Below are 17,652 nucleotides of genomic sequence, written 5' to 3' on the forward strand. Positions count from 1 at the left end.
TAGTATAGTCGGTAACACAAAGGAGAGAGGAGGTGAATGGACATAAAACACAAGTAGCATTGAAGGAAAATAAAGAAATAAAGAAAATTGGAATAGAAATGGGAAAACTGCAAAAAAATGAATTTTAAAACCATAACTAGGTTATTTTCTGTATGGGTAATTTATTCATTTATATCATTGCTATAGTGCTCCTCTGTAAAGAAATAAGAAAATTGGAATAGAAATGGGAAAACTGCAAAAAAATGAATTTTAAAACCATAACTAGGTTATTTTCTGTATGGGTAATTTATTCATTTATATCATTGCTATAGTGCTCCTCTGTAAAGAAATAAGAAAATTGGAATAGAAATGGGAAAACTGCAAAAAAATGAATTTTAAAACCATAACTAGGTTATTATCTGTATGGGTAATTTATTAATTTATATCTGTAACCTTGTTTAAAAATACTTTGTAAATTACATTTTATTATCAATATTAAAGGTCTTTCAAGGCCACTGTGTGAATACATGCATTTCCTCAAATCGGGTTCAGCAGTCCAGCATTCCTGAGGTGTCCCAAAGTAGAAAGAGTACAGGTTTTAATCAGGGACATTCCCCTTCCGATTAGCTCTGCCCTTTGTCGTGTGCAGTCCACAGCACATCATGATTGTCTGGTTTCATTCTGAAAGGCACTCTGCAGTAACTCTCCCACTATGGTACAGTCCACAAGTTAGTGTTCTGATTAGCGTCTGATGGCCACAGCCATCACTGCCGGTGGTACAGTTTTGCACCATGTTCAGCAGAACAGGAGAGGCACTAGGACTAGCGTTGATGACCTGATCAACACCGGGGTGATGAGAGGAGCTACACTGCAAAGGCAAGATGAGATACGCTGCAAAGGCAAGATGAGATACGCTGCAAAGGCAAGATGAGCTACACTGCAAAGGCAAGATGAGCTACACTGCAAAGGCAAGATGAGCTACACTGCAAAGGCAAGATGAGATACACTGCAAAGGCAAGATGAGATACACTGGGGGGGGGGGGGGGGGGGGGGGTGGCAGCGTTACCCTAACTCGGTCCTCGGGACCCCCTGGCACTACACAACACATTCAAAATGATTAAAGCTGGATGCTTAGTTGGTTATTTTAAAAATCAGCTGTGTAGTGCAAAAAACAAAAAATGCCCCCCCTTGTGGTCCGGAGGACCGAGTTTAGGAAACCCTAGGGTAGGGCTGTGACGGTCATTACATTTTGTCAACTGGTAAGTGCTAATAACTGAGGCTCTCACACTAAATGGACCGTTAATGAAGATAAACACGTTAAGCATCTCTCCGGGCCGACCACTGACGTGGACCATCGTTGTCGTGCTTCTACTGGAACGTCTACATTTTTTTTTGTAAGAAAAAAAAGAAAGTCTAATTCATTCAATATAGCCGACTCTATCACCATAAATTCATTAATGAATAATTTTTTTATATAATAATTTGGGCATCATTCCCAGGTGATTAATATTTTCACCCGATCAGACTATTTACCATTTAATTTTATCTTTACAAATACTAAATAATGTGTGTGAAACGAGTTCTGATTTAGAAGGGCCCATTAACATGCACCGGTCTGAACAGGCAATTAAAAAAAGTAATCTGTATGCACTTGAATGGCAAATGGCGGACGCTTTTCCCATGGTTCAATTTCATGACAGCCAGGTAGACGACTCTGGTTGTAACGTGCTTAATAATATTAAGAAAGTTGAGAAATAAATAGAAAGCTGATAGGATCCTACTCTTTTTAACAGAGGCCATCAAAACTTTTTTTCTCACGCAATTTGCATAACATAGGCTGTAGAAATGTTGCCCCAACAGAGCACATATTTAACTCCATGCATCAACCAGCTATGAGGAGCTGGCTCTCGCTGCCCAACAGGTGATCCTATTCCACTCAACTCTTGACTGCCAGGGCTATCAGGAAGTGTTTGATTTGATTCTCCACTGTATTTGCATTAAGTGATTACAGGGACAATAGAGCGCCGAGTACCAATTACCATCAGCGGCATCACACAGCTCAGTTTTGGAGAAGCCTAGTTTTACCTTGACTCATGGGGAATTTGACTGCAATCATGACTGGTGACTGCTGGGGAGGTGGTAATACGGTCTTAACAGCCCTAGGTATGGATGAGGTTTTGGTCTGAGAAATGGATATAGGGGTTTAGGGTGGGGTGTGGGGGGGGGGGGGGTTAGGTGTCTAGTGACATTAAGGCCATTAACGCAGGTCACTCTCGTCTTCCTCTATGGTCTTCTTGATGCGGAGGAGCATAGTGGTCAGCCACTGGTCCAACCTAGAGATAGTGTCATATTCCTTCACCTGAGAGAGAGGGAGAGGGAGAGGGGATGGAGACAGACAGAGATGGAGGGGGAGAGGAGGCCAAGAAAGACAGAAAGAGAGAGGAGACAGAGAGAGATGTGGAGGGGGAGAGGAGAGAAAGAGATGTGGAGGGGGAGAGGAGACAGAGAGAGATGTGGAGGGGGAGAGGAGACAGACAGAGATGTGGAGGGGGAGATGAGGCCGAGAAGGACAGACAGAGAGAAAGAGCGATGAGAAGGATGGGGAGGGAGAGAGGAGACAGAGAGAGATGTGGAGGGGGAGAGGAGACAGAGAGCGATGAGGAGAAGGATGGGGAGGGAGAGAGGAGACAGACAGAGCGATGAGGAGAAGGATGGGGAGGGAGAGAGGAGACAGAGAGCGATGAGGAGAAGGATGGGGAGGGAGAGAGGAGACAGACAGAGCGATGAGGAGAAGGATGGGGAGGGAGAGAGGAGACAGACAGAAAGAAAGAGCGATGAGGAGAAGGATGGGGAGGGAGAGACAAGAAAACAAGTTCAATTCCTAGAAACTGGTAGTTATTTCATTTTCTTGTTCAAAATGGTTCCAGTTTTAGTTCATGTCGGACTTCCTCAGTGACGGTTCAGCGTTTGCGGTCTTTTCATGCATTTGCATGACTTCAGTAATGACTTCCTCATTCACAAATAAAGACACAAAACAACACTCTGAGAGTACTACTCACGGCATCAGTATATACATCCACATTCTGTTCTTCACACGCATCTAGAAGTTTCTGCAGAGAAATAAAGACATTTATTCTATCAGAAAACATATAGTGTGGAGTTGAAAGGCCTTATGAGAAAAGACACAAAAAAAAAAGTGGATGAGCTTGGTAAAGATGAGGGGTTAGATAAGACTAAACAGACACAACCCACTTCCTTACCTTCAGCAGTTTACATTCACGAGAATCTGAGAAGGCAGGGAACATTTCTTCGTACTTCTGCAAGGCCAGCTAGATGGCAGGATATAGGGGTTGTTTAGTCAAGAGAAGAAACCTAGAAACCTCGTGGAGGATTTGAAACAGACAGAAGTCCGTTTTAGGGCTTACTTTGGCATTGAGCATGTCCACACAGAAGTGGCAGAGAGCTGCCTTGAAGAAGTAATCCTTAGCGCTGTACTTCAGCAACGTGCTGTCCATCGCATTGGTCCCAACCTTTAATACAAACACACACACACACAATATTACATAAAACATATTTACAAGGAAGTGCCTCCTCCGCATCACTGTCATTGACAGATCTCACCTGTTGACAGATCTCACCTGTTGACAGATCTCACCTGTTCATAGATCTCACCTGTTCATAGATCTCACCTGTTCATAGATCTCACCTGTTCATAGATCTCACCTGTTCATAGATCTCTATGGCCTTCTGGTACTGTTCCAGTTGAGCTGCATAGACAGCCACCTTCAGAAGGCACTTGTTAGCAGAGCTGAGAGGACATGGAGAAAGGGGAGGTAGAGGGAGAGAGAGAGTAATTATGACAACCAGTCACAAAACATACAGCCCAAATATAACAGGGTCTGATTCAGTAGGACAGAACATCCCAAATATAACAGGGTCTGATTCAGTAGGACAGAACAGCCCAAATATAACAGGGTCTGATTGAGTAGGACAGAACAGCCCAAATATAACAGGGTCTGATTGAGTAGGACAGAACAGCCCAAATATAACAGGGTCTCAATAAGCTCACGGTAAGGGGTCACGTGGGCTCACAGTAAGGGGTCACGTGGGCTCACAGTAAGGGGTCACGTGGGCTCACAGTAAGGAGTCACGTGGGCTCACAGTAAGGGGTCACGTGGGCTCACAGTAAGGGGTCACGTGGGCTCACAGTAAGGGGTCACGTGGGCTCACAGTAAGGGGTCACGTGGGCTCACAGTAAGGGGTCACGTGGGCTCTATTCATTACATTTCTGTCTCTCTGTAGCTCCCACCATAGATATAAAACCCTACAGAGATGATGTGTGGGCCAGCGGTAGGAGCTGCTGACCCCGGCACATGTATGCCAGAGTCGGAGTGGGTTGGAATCCAGACCACTGCCCTTCGACCCCCCCTCCCCAACACTGTTCAAGCTCTTTAATTAAGCTACACGATTAAGGATTGGGAATACCATAATCCTTAAAAAAATACCTTTCCCCCAAAAATGATGAATATATTGTCTGTGGTTCTACCTTGTGGACTCTTCTCCTTTGTAGTAGTCTGCTGCCTGTTCATAGTGAGCTATAGCCTGCAGACAGAGACAACATTTAGACATGCCTGTCCCGCACAGTCCCCCCCCACACCTGACCCACACAGTCCCCCCCATCACACCTGACCCACACAACCCCCCCCCTTCTCACGCACACAGTCCCCCCCTCACACCTGACCCAAACAGTTCCCCCCTCACACCTGACCCACACAGTCCCCCCCCTCACACCTGACCCACACAGACCCCCCTCACACCAGACCCACAGTCCCCCACCTCACACCTGACCCACACAGCCACCCCCCTCACACCTGACCCACACAGCCCCCCCCTCACACCTGACCCACACAGCCCCCCCCTCACACCTGACCCACAGTCCCCTCCCCCCCCCATCCCTATATAAAAGGCTAGCTGGAGGACAGATACAGGCTGTGTCCCCCCCCCAAATCCCTATATAAATGCACTACTTTTGACCGGGCCCCATAGATCTGACCGTATCAATGTCCACCAGCTCTGTCTCGTAGATCTCTGCGATGGAGATGTGATGTTTGGCTGCGATGGTGAACCGTCCCTAATGAGTCCAAATAGACAGGGGGAAAACAGAGGAAGACGAAAGGGAGGGGGAAAACAGAGGAAGCAGAAAGGGAGGGGGGAAAACAGAGGAAGCAGAAAGGGAAGGGAAAAACAGAGGAAGACGAAAGGGAGGGGAGAAACAGAGGAAGCAGAAAGGGAGGGGGGAAACAGAGAGAGCAGAAAGGGAGGGGAAAACAGAGGAAGACGAAAGGGAGGGGGAAAACAGAGGAAGACGAAAGGGAGGGGGGAAACAGAGGAAGCAGAAAGGGAGGGGGGAAACAGAGGAAGCGGAAAGGGAGGGGGGAAAACAGAGGAAGCAGAAAGGGAGGGGAAAAACAGAGGAAGCAGAAAGGGAGGGGGGAAAACAGAGGAAGACGAAAGGGAGGGGGGAAACAGAGGAAGCAGAAAGGGAGGGGGGAAACAGAGAGAGCAGAAAGGGAGGGGGGGAAACAGAGGAAGCAGAAAGGAAGGGGGGAAAACAGAGGAAGACGAAAGGGAGGGGGGAAACAGAGAGAGCAGAAAGGGAGGGGGGAAAACAGAGGAAGCAGAAAGGGAGGGGGGAAAACAGAGGAAGCAGAAAGGGAGGGGGGAAAACAGAGGAAGCAGAAAGGGAGGGGGGAAAACAGAGGAAGCAGAAAGGGAGGGGGGAAAACAGAGGAAGCAGAAAGGGAGGGGGGAAAACAGAGGAAGCAGAAAGGGAGGGGGGAAAACAGAGGAAGCAGAAAGGGAAGGGAAAAACAGAGGAAGCAGAAAGGGAGGGGGAAAAACAGAGGAAGCAGAAAGGGAGGGGGGAAAACAGAGGAAGCAGAAAGGGAGGGGTGAAAACAGAGGAAGCAGAAAGGGAGGAGGAAAAACAGAGGAAGCAGAAAGGAAGGAGGAAAAACAGAGGAAGCAGAAAGGGAGGAGGAAAACAGAGGAAGCAGAAAGGGAGGGGGGAAAACAGAGGAAGCAGAAAGGGAGGGGGGAAAACAGAGGAAGCAGAAAGGGAGGGGTGAAAACAGAGGAAGCAGAAAGGGAGGAGGAAAAACAGAGGAAGCAGAAAGGGAGGAGGAAAAACAGAGGAAGCAGAAAGGGAGGGAGGAAACAGAGAGCAGAAAGGGAGGAGGAAAACAGAGGAAACAGAAAGGGGAACCAAAAAGAAGGATGAGAGAAGCAACAGAACACCAGACCTAGGCTCATATCAGCTCTCTATGCTACTGTGCTTCAGATACACGCTGCCCATTGTTTTACTGTGTTGAACCAATAGGTACAGTCAAAGAGGAGGGTATATCATCAGGCCTCCATCCATACTAACACTTCTCACCATGTCTGTGTAGATCTCGATGGCTCGGTTCAGACAGTTGATTGCCTCTGTAGGGAGGATACATCAGATGCATTATCAACTCACAGAGAGACCCCTTTTATTCACTCTGATCTGCAGGAAAATACCAAGATAATGTTTAATTTCTTTGGAGAAACATTAACTGCCCTCTTAGCGTTTGGTCTACGGTGGTAGGAGGGGAGGGGAATAATGTTTCTCAGAAGAAATGAAACATTAACCAAATGCTGAAAGAACAGTTGAGTGTCTACAGTGGTAGGGTAAAGACAGCCCTAACATGGGAGGTAATGGTTGTAAAGTCCATGGTGAGATACACAGAGAGAGAGAGAGGGAGAGACCGTGGAATACCTTGTGGGTCAGCTTTTTTGAAGGCGTTTCCAGCGTCTATGAAGTTAGTAGCAGCATCGTGTTTACTCTGCATCTGCAGGTGGAGCCGGGCCGCCTGGGAGAACGCATTACCTGCAGCTGGAAACACAGACACATTATCCAACTATCACAATACAGACACATTATCCAACTATCACACCACAGACACATTATCCAACTATCACAATACAGACATATTATCCAACTATCACAATACAGACATATTATCCAACTATCACAACCAACTATCACAATACAGACACATTATCCAACTATCACAATACAGACACATTATCCAACTATTAAAATACAGACATTATCCTACTCTCACAACCACCTATCACAATACAGACATTATCCTACTCTCACAACCAACTATCACAATACAGACACATTATCCTACTATCACAATACAGACACATTATCCAACTATCACAACCAACTATCACAATACAGACACATTATCCAACTATCACAACCAACTATCACAATACAGACACATTATCCAACTATCACAACACAGACACATTATCCAACTATCACAACACAGACACATTATCCTACTATCACAACACAGACACATTATCCAACTATCACAACACAGACACATTATCCTACTATCACAACACAGACACATTATCCAACTATCACAACACAGACACATTATCCAACTATCACAACACATACACATTATCCAACTATCACAATACAGACACATTATCCAACTATCACAACACAGACATATTATCCTACTATCACAACCAACTATCACAATACAGACACATTATCCAACTATCACAATACAGACACATTATCCTACTATCACAACACAGACACATTATCCAACTATCACAACAGACACATTATCCAACTATCACAACACAGACATATTATCCTACTATCACAACACAGACACATTATCCAACTATCACAACACAGACATAATATCCTACTATCACAACCAACTATCACAATACAGACACATTATCCAACTATCACAATACAGACATTATCCTACTCTCACAACCACCTATCACAATACAGACATTATCCTACTCTCACAACCACCTATCACAATACAGACACATTATCCAACTATCACAACACAGACACATTATCCAACTATCACAACACAGACACATTATCCAACTATCACAACACAGACACATTATCCAACTATCACAACACAGACATATTATCCAACTATCACAACACAGACATAATATCCTACTATCACAACCAACTATCACAATACAGACACATTATCCAACTATCACAACACTGACATAATATCCTACTATCACAACCACCTATCACAATACAGACACATTATCCAACTATCACAATACAGACACATTATCCAACTATCACAACAGACACATTATCCAACTATCACAATACAGACATTATCCTACTCTCACAACCACCTATCACAATACAGACATATTATCCTACTATCACAACCAACTATCACAATACAGACATTATCCTACTCTCACAACCACCTATCACAATACAGACACATTATCCAACTATCACAATACAGACACATTATCCTACTATCACAATACAGACACATTATCCTACTATCACAACACAGACACATTATCCTACTATCACAACACAGACACATTATCCTACTATCACAACCAACTATCACAATACAGACACATTATCCAACTATCACAATACAGACACATTATCCAACTATCACAACAGACACATTATCCTACTATCACAACACAGACACATTATCCAACTATCACAATACAGACACATTATCCTACTATCACAATACAGACACATTATCCTACTATCACAATACAGACACATTATCCAACTATCACAACACAGACACATTATCCTACTATCACAATACAGACACATTATCCAACTATCACAACACAGACACATTATCCTACTATCACAATACAGACACATTATCCAACTATCACAACACAGACACATTATCCTACTATCACAATACAGACACATTATCCAACTATCACAATACAGACACATTATCCTACTATCACAATACAGACACATTATCCAATTCAGACCCCTTGACTTCCCCCCCACACATTTTGTAACGTTACAGCCTTATAAAATTAATTACAACAAAATTACTAATCTACACACAATAATGACAAAGTGAAAACAGGTTTAGAAATGTATTACAAATAATAAACAGAAATACCTTATTTACCTAAGTATTCAAACCCTTTTGCTATGAGACTAGAAATTGAGCTCAGGTGCATCCTGTTTCCATTGATCATCCTTGAGATGTTTCTACAACTTGATTGGAGTCCACCTGTGGTAATTCAATTGATTGGACATGATTTGGAAAGGCACACACCTGTCTATATAAGGTCCCACAGTTGACAGTGCATGTCAGAGCAAAAACCAAGCCATGAGGTTGAAGGAATTGTCCATAGAGCTCCGAGACAGGATTGAGACGTGGTACAGATCTGGGGAAGGGTACCAAAACATTTCTGCAGCATTTAAGGTCCTCAAGAACACAGTGGCCTCCATCATTCTTAAATGGGAGAAGTTTGGAACCACCAAGACTCTTCCTAGAGCTGGCAGACCGGCCAAACTGAGCAATCTGGGGAGAAGGGCCTTGGTTAGGGAGGTGACCAAGAACCTGATGGTCACTCTGACAGAGATGGCTCCTCTGTGGAGTTGGAAGAACCTTCCAGGAGGTTCTCCCATCTCTGCAGCACTGCACCAATCAGGCCTTTATGGTAGAGCGGCCAGATGGAAGCCACTCCTCAGTAAAAGGCACATGACAGACAACTTGGCGTTTTCCAAAAGGCACCTAAAGACTCTCAGACCATGAGAAACAAGATTCTCTGGTCTGATGAAACCAAGATTAAACTCTTTGGCCTGAATGCCAAGTGTCACATCTGGAGGAAACCTGGAACCATCCCTACGGTGAAGCATAATGGTGGCAGCATCATGCTATGGGGAGGTTTTTCCAAAGGGAAGGACTGGGAGACTAGTCAGGATTGAAGCAAAGATGAACAGAGTACACAGCCAAGACAACGCAAGCGTGACTTTGGGACAAGTCTCTGAATGTCCTTGAGTAGCCCAGCCAGAGCCCGGACCTGAACCCGATCGAACATCTCTGGAGAGACCTGAAAATAGCTGTGCAGCGACGCTCCCAATCCAACCTGACAGAGCTTGAGAGGATCTGCAGAGAAGAATGGGAGAAACTCCCCAAATACAGATGTGCCAAGCTTGTTGTGTCATACCCAAGAAGACTCGAGGCTGTAATCAAAGGTGCTTCAGTAAAGGGTCTGAATACTTTGAATGCACTACATCCACTATGACAACGCAGCCGTATCCACTATCACAACGCTGCCGTATCCACTATGACAACGCTGCCGTATCCACTATGACAACGCTGCCGTATCCACTATCACAACGCTGCCGTATCCACTATGACAACGCTGCCGTATCCACTATGACAACGCTGCCGTATCCACTATGACAACGCAGCCGTATCCACTATGACAACGCAGCCGTATCCACTATGACAACGCAGCCGTATCCACTATGACAACGCAGCCGTATCCACTATGACAACGCAGCCGTATCCACTATCACGACGCAGCCGTATCCACTATGACGACGCAGCCGTATCCACTATGACGACGCAGCCGTATCCACTATGACGACGCAGCCGTATCCACTATGACGACGCAGCCGTATCCACTAACACAACCGTATCCACTATGACAACGCTGCTGTATCCACTATGACAACGCAGCCGTATCCACTATGACAACGCAGCTGTATCCACTATGACGACGCAGCCGTATCCACTAACACAACCGTATCCACTATGACAACGCTGCCGTATCCACTATCACAACGCAGCCGTATCCACTATGACAACGCAGCCGTATCCACGATCACAACGCAGCCGTATCCACTATGACAACGCAGCCGTATCCACTATGACAACGCAGCCATATCCACTAACACAACGCAGCCGTATCCACTATGACAACACAGTCGTATCCACTATGACAATGCAGCCGTATCCACTTGAAGATCCTTCTTCTTTGGCACCAAAATCGACATTGTCGTTAAAACTAGCATCGCTTGTGTTTCTCCGACGCTCATTCTGCCTACGATGGAGCTATGGCGAGGAGGGGCCCTTTCTCTCCTCACCGGCATCTAACGGTACGCTGTTATCCGAATTCAAATCGTGCCGCCTTAGGAGTTTAGAAGAAGAAGTGACTGCTAAAATGCTAACTCCTTTTCGTATATAAACTGGTAGCATAGCATAGCTAGCATGAATAAAATTGGGTGGTGGTAGCCAGTCGTTTTTTAAACTGCAATGCGGTTGATTGGTGACGATGACATCCATACGAGCGTTATATATTCTGATTTTTACCTCAACATAGAGACAATAACCTAGATGAGGTGATTCAGAATCTTTCCAACACCTGTTTCATTCCCATTGTTTTGGTCGCGTTCCATTGACCTCACTACCGCATCTATATGGATAAAAAGTCGTATTCTCGCCAAATCGATTCTATATGGACGCAGTCTATCACAGTGCCATCCGTTTTGTCACCAAAGCCCCATATACTACCGACCGCTACGACCTGTACGCTCTCGTTGGCAGGTCCTCGCTTCATACTCGTCGCCAGAACCCTCTGGCTCCAGGTCATCTACAAGTCTTGGCTAGGTAAAGCTCCGCCTTATCTCAGCTCACTGGTCACCATAACAACACACACCCGTAGCACGCGCTCCAGCAGGTATATCTCACTGGTCAGTGCCCCCCCCCACACCAGTTCTATATGGCTACAAGACAGTGTTCCCCCCCACACCAGTTCTATATGGTTACAAGACAGTGTGTCCCCCCCCACACCAGTTCTATATGGTTACAAGACAGTGTGTCACCCCCCCACCAGTTCTATATGGTTACAAGACAGTGTGTGTGTCCCCCCACCAGTTCTATATAGTTACAAGACAGTGTTCCCCCCCCCCACACCAGTTCTATATAGTTACAAGACAGTGTCCCCCCCCCCCACCCCCCCCCACCAGTTCTATATGGTTACAAGACAGTGTCCCCCCCCCACCCCCACACACACACACCAGTTCTATAGAGCTACAAGACAGTGTTCCTCACCACACCAGTTCTTCGCCATCTTGTACATGTTGGCAGCCCTGGCGTACATATCACAGGCCTCCTCCATCTTGGATGAGCCTCTGCATCAACAGAAGAAGAGTAAGCAGTGAGCCAGAGGCACTAAACAGGTGGTATCAGGACTGGTAACACAGTGTAGGAACAGCCATACGGTATAGGCTTCGTTTAAAACATTGTCAAGTATAATCACTGAGTGTATTGGTAAAAAAAAAAAAAAACTACTGTCAGAATAGCAGTTAAAATGTGTGCATGAGATGACAACAACAATTATCATTAATTAGAGCTATTAACTAACCAACCCGAGGCAGTCGTATGATTGAGAAACATTATGAGTAAGAAATCATTGTTGATGTTTACAATAAAATGTGAAGACAAAAAAGGTCTTCAGTAGTGGAATGGGGAACAGAATGTAACAGCCAGACCCTAACATAAGACCCTATCATCATTTCCAAAGCAGCTGATGATGGACAGGCTGTGAAGTCATTTCACAATAGCAGCATATCATGCTGGCTGTATAGTCGCAGAATATTTTATTATTTTTCAAAATAAGTGTCAAAGACTTCCTAACTTTGGGAATATCACATATTTTTTTACATTCTAGCACCGAAGGGGATAATTTAATACATTTTATTTTGACTATTGTATTATTTATACCAGCATTTCTTTGTAAGTTTACACAAATAGGGGGCGACAGGGTAGCCTAGTGGTTAGAGTGTAGAGGTGGCAGGGTAGCCTAGTGGTTAGAGTGGAGAGGAGGCAGGGTAGCCTAGTGGTTAGAGTGTAGGGGCGACAGGGTAGCCTAGTGGTTAGAGTGTAGAGGTGGCAGGGTAGCCTAGTGGTTAGAGTGGAGGGGCGGCAGGGTAGCCTAGTGGTTAGAGTGTAGAGGTGGCAGGGTAGCCTAGTGGTTAGAGTGGAGAGGAGGCAGGGTAGCCTAGTGGTTAGAGTGTAGGGGCGACAGGGTAGCCTAGTGGTTAGAGTGTAGAGGTGGCAGGGTAGCCTAGTGGTTAGAGTGTAGAGGAGGCAGGGTAGCCTAGTGGTTAGAGTGTAGAGGTGGCAGGTAGCCTAGTGGTTAGAGTGTAGAGGCGGCAGGGTAGCCTAGTGGTTAGAGTGTAGAGGCTGCCGGGTAGCCTAGTGGTTAGAGTGTATTGCAGGCAGGTAGCCTAGTGGTTAGAGTGTAGAGGAGGCAGGTAGCCTAGTGGTTAGAGTGTAGAGGCGGCAGGGTAGCCTAGTGGTTAGAGTGTAGAGGAGGCAGGGTAGCCTAGTGGTTAGAGTGTAGAGGCGGCAGGGTAGCCTAGTGGCTAGAGTGTAGAGGAGGCAGGGTAGCCTAGTGGCTAGAGTGTAGAGGAGGCAGGTAGCCTAGTGGTTAGAGTGTAGAGGTGGCAGGTAGCCTAGTGGTTAGAGTGTAGAGGCTGCAGGTAGCCTAGTGGTTAGAGTGTAGAGGAGGCAGGGTAGCCTAGTGGTTAGAGTGTAGAGGTGGCAGGGTAGCCTAGTGGTTAGAGTGTAGAGGTGGCAGGGTAGCCTAGTGGTTAGAGTGTAGAGGTGGCAGGTAGCCTAGTGGTTAGAGTGTAGAGGCGGCAGGTAGCCTAGTGGTTAGAGTGTAGAGGTGGCAGGTAGCCTAGTGGTTAGAGTGTAGGGGCGGCAGGGTAGCCTAGTGGTTAGAGTGTAGAGGCGGCAGGGTAGCCTAGTGGTTAGAATGTAGAGGCGGCAGGGTAGCCTAGTGGTTAGAATGTAGAGGCGGCAGGGTAGCCTAGTGGTTAGAGTGTAGAGGCGACAGGGTAGCCTAGTGGTTAGAGTGTAGAGGCGACAGGGTAGCCTAGTGGTTAGAGTGTAGAGGCTGCAGGGTAGCCTAGTAGTTAGAGTGTAGAGGCTGCAGGGTAGCCTAGTGGTTAGAGTGTAGAGGCTGCCGGGTAGCCTAGTGGTTAGAGTGTATTGCAGGCAGGTAGCCTAGTGGTTAGAGTGTAGAGGAGGCAGGTAGCCTAGTGGTTAGAGTGTAGAGGCGGCAGGGTAACCTAGTGGTTAGAGTGTAGAGGAGGCAGGGTAGCCTAGTGGTTAGAGTGTAGAGGCGGCAGGGTAGCCTAGTGGCTAGAGTGTAGAGGAGGCAGGGTAGCCTAGTGGCTAGAGTGTAGAGGAGGCAGGTAGCCTAGTGGTTAGAGTGTAGAGGTGGCAGGTAGCCTAGTGGTTAGAGTGTAGAGGTGGCAGGTAGCCTAGTGGTTAGAGTGTAGAGGCTGCAGGTAGCCTAGTGGTTAGAGTGTAGAGGAGGCAGGGTAGCCTAGTGGTTAGAGTGTAGGGGCGGCAGGTAGCCTAGTGGTTAGAGTGTAGAGGTGGCAGGTAGCCTAGTGGTTAGAATGTAGAGGCGGCAGGGTAGCCTAGTGGTTAGAGTGGAGGGGCGGCAGGGTAGCCTAGTGGTTAGAGCGTTGGATTAGTAACCGGAAGGTTGCAAGTTCAAACCCCTGAGCTGACATGGTACAAATCTGTCGTTCTGCCCTTGAACAGGCAGTTAATCCACCGTTCCTAGACCAGTTAACCCACTGTTCCTAGGCCGTCATTGAAAATAAGAATTTGTTCTTAACTGACTTGCCTCGTTAAATAAAGGTTAAATAAATCAATACAAATAAAATACTGGTATGCTGAAAGCTGATTGTGTGGGACAGGCTATATTGAAAATAAATATACTATAAAAAATGTATTACTCAATAGAGTCTGCAGAACTTAAATGGGTCTCTTGTGCTTTGTGCTGGGCAACTGGTTTAATACTGAGGATTCCTTACTCCTCCCACTGCAATGCAATACAGGGTACATGGGATACTTATTGGCTTGTAAGAGAGAACATTTCTGCCCGTCTCAGCTGAAGTGGGGTGGGGAATAGTCGTCAGGGTCTCTACTAACCAAATCGGGTTAGTTTTGGAGGGGCTCCCAATGTAATAGACAGTACATGGGATACAGATTGGCTTGTAAGAGAGAACATTTCTGCCCGTCTCAGCTGAAGTGGGGTGGGGAATAGTCATTAGGGTCTCTACTAACCAAGTATGGATAATTTTGGAGAGGGACTGTGTCGCACACAGCCTGCTGCTGCTGCTAACCTCTTTGCTGTCACAAAACAGACACTAATTCCTGACTCTCAAAAAAAACAAAAATAGAACCACAGGGGACATGAACACACTATTCCTTCAGGATGTGATTTCAAAAGATCATTCATGTGTTATAATCCTCTTTAGTGAAGTGGAGATGGACGTTTTGGTTGTCTTCGGGAATGAGACGTTTAGACTCAGATGAGTCGTTCTTTGTGTATTTGTCAGAGCACATATTACTTTGGTCTTTCTAAACATAGTACCGTTCCACAGTTTCTCCTGGTACGATACCAGTTGACTTGACTTGATGCATTTTTTTTGGGCACATGTCAAGGCTTGCCTTGTGAACAGGTATGGATCATCATCATTAGGTTAATCTAGGTGAACAGGTATGGATCATCATCATTAGGTTAATCTAGGTGAACAGGTATGGATCATCATCATTAGGTTAATCTAGGTGAACAGGTATGGATCATCATCATTAGGTTAATCTAGGTGAACAGGTATGCCAGTCCATCATTGTGTCTTTGTTGACATCTCTCTACGAGCCAATATGAGGGTTTTCCCATGTAGTGGAGAACAAAATGCTGCTGGGTGACAGTCCCCCTCCAAAACTAACCCGATTTGGTTAGTAGAGACCCTGCTGATTATTTCCTACCCACTTCAGCTGAGACAGGCAGAAACGTTCTCTACAGTCCAATATTCTCAACACACCAGTATCACTGTCTTTTTTATTGGCCTTAAAAAGAAATATAGGCATATTTCCTATTTCTTTTCATAAAATACATACTAGATTATTTTTTTTGCACCATAAAAAGTAGATATTGATTAAAAATCCCAATATCTTTTGAACGAGTTATCCACAAGGCAATGTTTTTGAAATGCAGACTTCTATTTGAAAGATGGTCGTCATGACCCTACCAAAGTGACGTCATCCGTCTGTACTGCTGGCAGAAAACCAGGAGCCATAAAATAAAACATCAAAATACGTTTCATTTTACTTTACTCTCATGTGTTACCAGCCAATATAGAAATACAACTTAATCCACGTAAAAAAAAAAAACTTTCAAAAAAACTCACCTAATTTCAACTGTTATTAGGTAACTTTTTGTTGTTGTCCAACAGGCTAAAGTTAGCTAGCTAAATTACCTTGTTGACTTGTTTGCTAGCTAAGCTAACTGCTGTTAGCTAGATGAGGAAATTGCACTAACGTTAGTAGACCAATACTATAAAACTTTTTTTTTCCATCGACAATAAACGTTAAATTGTAGTTGGTAACTAATAGCGAACAGTACCTAACTTTGTTCACTGTACTATTTGCGATTTTTAGCAAAACTACCAGAGACTGGCTAGCTGGAATGCTCACCCAAACAACGCCCCGAAAAACGACTGAGACGATTTCAGTTTCTTTTCAGCCTCAGCGATCAGAGCCGAGGCTTCCTTCTCTTTTCCAGAGTTGTCCATGTTTGTAACAACTAGGTATACTTTAGAAATGTAGTAAAGCAGCAGTTGTTGTCTTGTTCTTGGTCTTCTTCTTCTTCTGTGGATTTTTTCTTTTTTAATGTCAGTTGGCAACCAACTTTAAGGTGCTTTACCGCCACCAACTGGACTGGAGTGTAGACCAGAGACAGGAAAGGTCTTAACTCAACCAATATTCTTGTCTCGCTAAGGAAACGAAATACATCATTAAATACTACATCCCCTGGTGATTTCCCCAGCAGTTCACTTAATCCTGGCTGTTAAACCCCATTACTCCACAAATCTAATAACAATCGCTCCCTTTCCCTCACATATTTCTGGCACTGAAGTAGAACGTATTCCACTGATTCCATCTCCTCCTGACAATGATCACACCTCGCAGTGGGATGTTTCACCACCAATTTAACTGGACTATTGAGCTTTGTGTGTCCCAGTTTCAGCCTTGTGATTACACTTTCCTTCCTTCTCTCTCGGCTTGATGACCTCTCCCGGCCCCCACCTTTTCCTGAATCTTAGAAAGTTGTCTTCCTTTCGCCTCTCTGTTCCACAACTCTTTGCCGTTTGTTTTTAACCACTGTAACCTAATGAGGATGATCCATACCTGTTAACAGCCTAGATGAACCTAATGATGGCCCATACCATGGCCATGGCTGACAAGGTAAAAAAAAAACTGTCATTCTACCCTTGAACAAGTCCCTTAACCCACTGTTCCTAGGCCATCATTGAAAATAAGAACTTGCCTAAGTTAAATAAAGTTTTTTTTTTTTTTTAAATACCTGCTAAAAACCTAGATGAACCTAATCGTCATGGCGATGGAGAACCTCGACACATTGAAATCAGCCCAAGGCCAGCCTTGATATGGGCCCAAAAAAATGCATCAGGTCAATCGCGTGGCCTGACAAAAACACATATCGAAAACAAATCATGTTGCTATAGGTTTATATCACCGCAATCATGCATAGCTTTCCAGCAATTTTCTTAAACCCACCCTTAGTCACAATTAATCCAAAGGTTGGCCTCTTGGACTTGGATAATAGCCCATCTCTACAAAATTGTAACTTGTGAGAAAATACAAGTGATTATCACTTGCCCTTTTAGCAACGTCAATGTGTAGCGTTCCACTTCCAAACATAAAAGGCTTT

General features: G+C 45.1%; 1 protein-coding gene across 1 annotated transcript; it reads right to left on the minus strand.

Annotated features, from left to right (window-relative positions):
- Positions 1-358: 358 nt before the first annotated feature.
- LOC139382527 (N-ethylmaleimide-sensitive factor attachment protein, alpha b) lies at positions 359-16,591 on the minus strand. Its single transcript, XM_071126625.1, has 11 exons — positions 16,398-16,591; positions 11,946-12,025; positions 6,779-6,895; positions 6,416-6,462; positions 5,033-5,110; positions 4,526-4,581; positions 3,703-3,787; positions 3,405-3,509; positions 3,240-3,308; positions 3,039-3,089; positions 359-2,338 (listed from the first exon to the last, which is right to left on the minus strand). Exons 1-11 carry the CDS (start codon positions 16,493-16,495, stop codon positions 2,237-2,239), a joined length of 888 nt encoding a protein of 295 aa, XP_070982726.1. The 5' UTR covers positions 16,496-16,591; the 3' UTR covers positions 359-2,236.
- Between the last annotated feature and the right edge of the window lie 1,061 nt (positions 16,592-17,652).

The sequence above is a fragment of the Oncorhynchus clarkii genome, chromosome 24, assembly GCF_045791955.1.
Source record: "Oncorhynchus clarkii lewisi isolate Uvic-CL-2024 chromosome 24, UVic_Ocla_1.0, whole genome shotgun sequence".
NCBI lineage: Eukaryota > Metazoa > Chordata > Actinopteri > Salmoniformes > Salmonidae > Oncorhynchus > Oncorhynchus clarkii.

Bases quoted from the DNA above. Each gene is read 5' to 3' on its own strand.
- LOC139382527 (XM_071126625.1), bottom strand. From the start codon at position 16,495: ATGGACAACTCTGGAAAAGAGAAGGAAGCCTCGGCTCTGATCGCTGAG. The intron at 3,309-3,404 runs GTAAGCCCTAAA...CCTGCCATCTAG, and splicing joins TGGACATGCTCAATGCCAAA to CTGGCCTTGCAGAAGTACGA. The intron at 3,090-3,239 runs GTAAGGAAGTGG...ATTTCTCTGCAG, and splicing joins GTGAATGTAAACTGCTGAAG to AAACTTCTAGATGCGTGTGA.